The sequence below is a fragment of the Falco peregrinus genome, chromosome 2, assembly GCF_023634155.1.
Source record: "Falco peregrinus isolate bFalPer1 chromosome 2, bFalPer1.pri, whole genome shotgun sequence".
Lineage (NCBI taxonomy): Eukaryota > Metazoa > Chordata > Aves > Falconiformes > Falconidae > Falco > Falco peregrinus.
In genome coordinates this window covers 111245559-111252685 of record NC_073722.1, presented here as the reverse complement: position 1 = coordinate 111252685, position 7127 = coordinate 111245559, and the positions used below count along the sequence as shown (strand labels likewise).

Here is a 7127-nt window from a genome sequence, read left to right as displayed (position 1 = left end):
GACCAGGTCTGCAGCCCCTGGTACGTCAGCTCCAGCTGCACAAGAGATTTCCAGGCCCATCCTGCAGCGCTCCTGCCTCTCCGGCTTTAAAACTCCCCGCGTTTTGGCTGCTCGCTGCCTGCTCTGCTGCTGCTGGTGCAGCTCCGGCTCTGTGCAAAGAGACGTCAGGTCAGTAACACCGGTGGGGCTCAGAGAGGCCGTGGCTGCCGGCACCTTTGCTGTGCTCACCACACGTGGACAATCAGGTTACAAAGCATTTTAATTAGATCGCGCAAAACACAAACCAAAGCCAGCGCCCTGCGCGTAGTCACAAGCAATGGGCATCGTATACACGTATATACGCACATATTACTTACACAAGATAACCTCCATTTCAGATTGATCACAGCAGGCTAACAAATTCCCCTTACGGGGATTTAACTTCCACCTTTTGACCTTTGGATGCAAAAACCCCACAAAACCCCCAAGTGAGCCATCTCCTCTGGCCAGTTTTACATTTGTGCTCGCATCCTTCATCTGCGTGTCATGGTGATGGTGCAGACAGGATGGCTCAGTCATGATCAGCAGAAATAATTAAGTGTACAGGATCAATGCTGGACTGAAAAATTCACCAATATCATCTAATTGCAGAAATATCCCCAGACGTACCCCCGTGCTGTGCTCATCGCCAGTCAGCAAATGTCCCTGTGTGCAGGGAGCGCTCATTCAGAAACGGGAGCGTGAACTGGGAGCTCTGGCTGGCTGCAAGGGAGAGCACCTTTTCTCTGTTTTAAGGCCATGTTAATTATGTAAATGACATTTAAATCCTCTTGACTCGGTGAAAAATAAAGTCACACATTCCAGATATGCAGCCGACGACCAGAACAGCATGCTTAAACACTCCCCTCCCCTCCCCGCCCCCATCCCCAATCCCCCAAATAAAAATCTCTAAGGATTTAATACAAACGTGGGTGACCTGATTGCAGGGGGGGCTGGTGGTCCCTGCTGGTCTGAATTGCGTGTCCCTCCCCCCGGGTAGAACACTGTGCCCATGCTGAGCAGATTGCAAAATCAAGGTCAGGAATTTAAAGAGAATAGTTAAAAATGGATTGTCTTTGGCAGGAAGCAGGGTCCGTTTTAAAGCTAGTGAGGAGGGCGTTCAGCCAAGCTAAATGTCTGCCCCCCACTCTTCCTTCTGAGCCGCTGTGATTTAGCAGGAACCACATTTAATGTCCCCAGTGAGGTTTTTAGCAGCTGGAGGGACCTTGCTCTGGGTGCTCCCGGGCAGCTTTAGTGACCACACGAAGGCAGGGCTGGCCAGAGGAGATGCCACGAGACAGGGCAGCGTCCGGTGTGGTCCGTCCTGGTGCCAAGGCCTGGTGCTAATTCTGCTCGGGTTCTTCGGGACTCATGATTTTTCCAAACAGTGAACGATAAAGCTCCGTCCTGGGGAAAAGAGGAAGGAGGAGAGGGAAAAGTTACTTTTCAAGGTCAAAATGTAAGCAAGAGTCTGCCAGCAAAACCATCCATTCCTTAAAATGAAAAGGCCTTGTATAATTAAAAATGCATTCAACAATCTTTACTAATAAATACAAGCAAAGGGAAGAACTTGCGTAAGACCAATCACACTCGGTACAGAAATATGTAAATATTTCAGTGTGGCTGGATACCATATCTCTGGAGAATGAGGTTTTCTATAAGTTTGCCCTTTATAGACAGGCTCTTCAAGTAAGAAAACAAGATTGAATATTTTAATAGGATGTATGAGACCATGAAGAGGATTCAATCAGACAGTCTACGTGGGACTATAATTTAGTTTTCATACATTTTCTTGGACTTGACGGTACTTGAAAAACAATGAAAATGACCCAGCAACAAGATTCCAATTAATATCACATATGCAGCAATTCTGATAACAGGAGCAAGTTTCCCTTATGGAAAAAAAAATTAAAAAAAAGTGGGCTGATGTTATTTATCTTTAATTTTAGAACCACAGTAACCTGAGAAGAGAGATGGGAGAGAGCATTTTTATGAATCACACCTTTCTTAAAATCAAGGAAAAAGCGTCAGGAGAGCCTTGTTTTCTAAAGCAGCAGCCTGCTGTAAGGGGATGACACGCACAGGGCGCAGTGTTGGTTCCACAGAGGACGGATTTTTCCTTCAGAGCACACCAACATCCACCAGGGTCATCACAGCAATAACCAAAGGAGCCCATCGCTGTGGGCCAGCACCTGGGAAAGCAGCAGAAGCCAGGCCAGAAGAACTGTCAGGACAGGCAGAGAAAATAAGACTTCTCCACCGCTCAAGAAGGAGTAGAGCACAGCTTCAAGGGGTGAGTCGCAGAGCTGACAGAGACACTGCGGGTTTGGCTGCCTCCTCGATTATGACCACAACAGGGACCACTCTCACTAGAGGCTCCTTTGGCGCCTCGCTCCCTCACAGATCAATAAAAGACGGCAACTGGTTTGAAAGCTGTCTGCCTCTTGCAGACGCTTCCACTGGAGAACGTTACCCGTCAGCCTTGTGAAAGAAGGAACTTGTAAGTTTTGAACAGTGATGGCACAAAACTGCCAGCCATTAATCCCAGGAAGACAAGGAACAAAGTACACGTTCGGGCAATGCAGGAGGATGGACAGATGTGCACGGACCACCGAGACAAGAAACCACTCTAATTCGCAGGGCCACATCACTTAAATTAATTTTCATTTAGAAGCTAATTAACCAATCAGCTGCTCTACCCTCAGAAAATGAGTCTGTGGTGAGGGATACGTCTCCTCACCTAACAAAATGGTCGACACCGTGTTTTGTGTGCAAAGCTCAGCCAAGGCTATGAAAACGCAACTGGAGTTTCTGTGCTACATCGGGAGCGTGCAGGCAGGTTTCTGCAAGTGTAACGCAAATGCAAAATCGAAACAGATCTGCTACATGAAAAGTTGAAAACTTCGTGCACTTGAAAGGAAAAGAAGAGGGAGAGGAATGCCTTAGCCCAGCCTACAACATTTTCCATCTTCCCTGACTGTTAACTGATAAACCTAACTCGTTTTTGCTGTTTCAACTGAGAAATCAGACAGCAAGCAGCGCTACTGCCAACAAGGACGTTGTGACTTTAAGGCTCCGTTAAATGATCAGAAGGAAAATGCAGAATGATGCTATTTAATCATGGCCCTCCAGCCTTGCTTTGCCAGCTCAGCTCAGACCCCATCATTACACTGAGCAAACGTTTCCACTTGTCCTGCAATCTCGATGAAATTCCCGGGCAGCGCGCAGCAGCTCCAGTCCACAGCGGGGCTCACGTGTTGGGAGCAGAGAGGGAAATGCTGAAACTGGTGTTTTGATAGAAGATCATTTCACACTCAGGTGGGCAAAGCTGACAAACACTTGCAGTTTGCTCCTGTCAGAGGAGGCTGAGTGGTTTGGGTACTTTCAACATCTCGATTTCATTCTTTCTCCCCTCCCACTGGAATATGCTGTGGCTTGGGAGGATCCACTGCTTCCACTGCCCTCGGCCAACGTTAACGGCCCAGTGTGGGGCTATTCCTCGTCCTGGCTATAAACCCCACACTCTCCTCTGGCTACTGAGTCACTTGGGCAACACAAAAAACCTGGGCTGAAGGAATCCTGTTTGGAGCCCGTGTAAGCGCTGCTAGGGGCGTGAATCCACTCCCAGGCAGACGCCGTTCAGCCTGACCACTGCTCGCACCCGCAGCAAACCTCACGCAGGTCTGTTCCTTCTCCTCTTCCACACCCCAGGGCCAGCGGGTGACAGAAACTGCTTTTATTGTGCCCACACGTCTCACTCAGGCTCCACTCACTGCTTAGCCAAACACCGCAAAAGCATTTTGCAAAATTCCAAGTCCCAAACATCACCTGCACTGCACACAGGGGCTCCCACCTGTGTTTCCCTGCACACGCCCCTCTCCTCTCATACATTCACTTTTGTACAGTCCCCCGTAAGGAAGTTCAAATAATAATGCGCACCTCCTGGGAAGCCCCACAGAAACCAGCCAAAGACAGCAAGAGTTTCTGTGCCTTCCCGGCGAGCAGGCAAACGCCCAGTGTAATGTTTCTTTGCAGCCTGCCTTGGCCTTTCCCACTGGTGGAGAGTCAGTCTCCCGAGGGTTCTGTCTTCATTTTTGTTTTTTGGTAGTCGTCTGATGGATACAAGAGTTCAGGGATCAATGCTGAATTTGCTCCAATCCTACAGATTTTAAATAAACAGCCATTTTTCAAGCAAGCAGGGCCCAGGGAGACTTCAAGCGAGAATTTGTCTTCACTGGCAGAGAAATGTTGCCAGAACCAACAGACTCCTGACGTTCGCACCCCAGGTTTCAGGGCTGCAAAGAGGGGTTGCACCCATGGCTGCAGGCAGGAAGGCCCTGCAGCACCCCACCCAGCACCCAGCTCAGCACCCTCACGGCTTGATCCTTCTGGGCATGATGCTGGCAACCTCTGCAGAAGTAACAATTCAAATGGAGCTGTTTGACCAATAACACAGCAAGGGTAGAGACCCTGGCAGAGAGTGACAGGAGAAGGAAGGAAATCAGGTAACCCCACCAACCCTGAAACAGAACAAATATTTCACCCTGCAAAAAAAAACCCACCTTTTTTTTCCTCTTCTCATCATCCAGGCTACCTTTCTTCTACAGCATCTCCCCTCAGCAGGATTTAACCATGCAGAGAGTAAAACTCATCAATCCTCCAGGTTTAACCTTGTCTCTGTTTCAATTCACCAGGGTAAGTGTGGATTTTAATACTTTCAGCCCCCTTAAGGCTATGCATAATGAACTTGGATTTTGGTTAAAAAATATAAAATTTCTCTCCTCCACCCACAGATATTAAACATCAGACTTGAGCCACTGAGTTGAAACAACCCACCCCACTGCAAGTCCGCTACCTCCCGATGAAGGAAAGGTGACTTTAGCACAAAGAGGTACTGGTCTTAGCAATGTGCTGAGGAATAACCTATGCGAGTAATTAACAGCACTTACACCTCAGGTAGAGAGTGTGAAAGAAGCAGGTCGATACAGGGGTCTTCCTTGAATTAAAATTTAACTTACCCTTTATTGCAACCTACAAAAGCAAGTAATGAGCACTAACATTTTTATTTCTTTTAAACTGTCATTTAGGCTGTAGAGGGGATAATTACCTATTTCCACTGTAGTAAGGTTTTATCACCCTTAGTGAGGCATTTTCTAATTTAATATTTTTACTATATTATCATAAAACCTGTTTCTGGAAAAAATGATCACGAACCACACAGCCATTTGCCATAAAACATGTGTGTGTAAGTACCTTGGCTTAATTATTTATGCATTTCTTCTGAGCCGGCTCCAAAGGCAGTGGATGGCACAGGTGCTCGGCGTGCCAGGAGCACTGTGCCCAGGCGCTCACCCCTTCCCAGCCCCAAGGCCCACTCCACCAGCCCTCCCAGGCACCTAGAAAGTTTGCACAGCCCTTTCTTTCAACGCATCAGCAGTCTGAGACAAAAGGTATATGCGAGGGAGGCGTTTTATTTCTGCTCTCCATGCCCCTGCGCAGTTAGAAGAATCCTGTTTTCGGTGCGACGTGCAACTGGGTTGCAGCTATGCTGGCTTTGCAGGAAGAGCAAGGAAGGGCTGCCCCTGCGCCGCTCACCACCCCAGCCACGCTGCGGACCCTGAGCAGGGCATTCCTCGCACAAGCCCCAAGCCAGCAGCTCCACCGTCTTCCCATTCACGGCTTAACACTTGCACAGCCCTTGGCACAGCCACGCAATGCTCCCAGCTGTGGGGAGCCCCTGCCACGGCGCTGCGCAGACAAAGGATCCGGCTGCGCACAGAAGAGGTGCCACGGCCAGGCTCAACCCCAGCCCCACGGGCAGCCCCCACGCCATGCAGTGCAGAAGTGCTGACCGGCTCCCCGCCAAACGAAACGCTCATCTCACGTCAACAATGCTATTTTGAAAAATTAAATAAAAGTAACGGCTACTTCAAACCGTAAGCTTTGTATGCTAATCGACCGGTGGACTTCACCACCCTCCAAATCCCAGGTATTGCTACTTCACACACTTTATAGGCAAAATCCTTGCAGCAGAGTGCAAGGAAACACACACGCAGAGGGCAGGAGTGCCCTGGGTGAATATTAATAGCAACAGCACACCTGACAAATCTACGAATCATCAAAAATACAAATCATAAAAACTGTTAACAGTTCCCCAGGAATCTGCTTTGCCCATCTGCAGCAGCAATATACAAAGGGGAACACAAATACATACCTGCACACAGGAGCGGAGAACAGCTAATGCTGTATTATTCCATGTAATGACAGTCATGCTACTTCTGGGGGTTTTAACATAGTTCTGTAAACTAGCAGAACAATATTGCAGGGAAAAATTCAGTTTCTGGTGGGTTTTTTTCCAGAGCACTATTAATATGGCAATACTGCGTGAGCCACTGCTGAGCTGTCTTAGTAAAAAGACAAATTCCTCTACCTTTTCCCATCTACCTTTTACTTCTCTTCGGGGGGGGGAAGAAAAAAAAAAGTCAAATATTCCACAAGCAGTATTGAAAGAAGTAAACCTACCCCGTTCCTACTAACATCCTCCATTGGGAGCAACTGATTTTTAATTCACAGAAACTGGCGAAAGACAGAACGTGAACACCCATGAAGAAAGGGAGGAGGAAAAACACACACCTAATGAAAACTGAAGCTGGCTGTGGAACCCATGGCTGATCATTTTCTTGGAAAACTTTGTATCCTAAGAAACGTTTTGTCCAGCAGTGTGAAATTCAGATTACTAGGCGCCCAGCAAACAGAGCAGGTACTCAGCAAGATAAAATAAGCTCAAGCCCTTTATTTCCCAATTTTTAGTGGAAGGCGTTACCCTAAGGTAGCACAGGGGGTGTGGGGTTTGGCTCCGTGTTCACACACCTTCCAGCATGCATCCCCCACGCTGCTATTGCCGCAGAGACAAACCCATGCTACAGTCGCTGACGCGGAGCAGAACAGGCAGCAGCAATCATCAAAGCTGAATTAAAATACCCATGTCCTTTAAAGCGAGGGGCCTGAAACGCGGAGCAGGGCGCTGCTGGGTGCCGGTGCGCGGTGCGGTGCTGCGTGGTGCTGTGCGGGCAGCGTGGTGCTGTGCGGGAAGGCAGGCCCACGAGATG

General features: G+C 48.5%; 1 protein-coding gene across 1 annotated transcript in view; it reads right to left on the bottom strand.

The window, feature by feature from the left end:
• Positions 1 to 241: 241 nt before the first annotated feature.
• The window catches only part of AATF (apoptosis antagonizing transcription factor), a 55146-nt gene continuing 48260 nt past the window's right edge, over positions 242 to 7127 (bottom strand). The window contains exon 12 of the mRNA XM_055795458.1: positions 242 to 1425. Within this exon, the coding sequence (XP_055651433.1) occupies positions 1362 to 1425 (64 nt within the window). The 3' untranslated portion in view covers positions 242 to 1361. The remainder of the gene's footprint in view (positions 1426 to 7127) is intronic.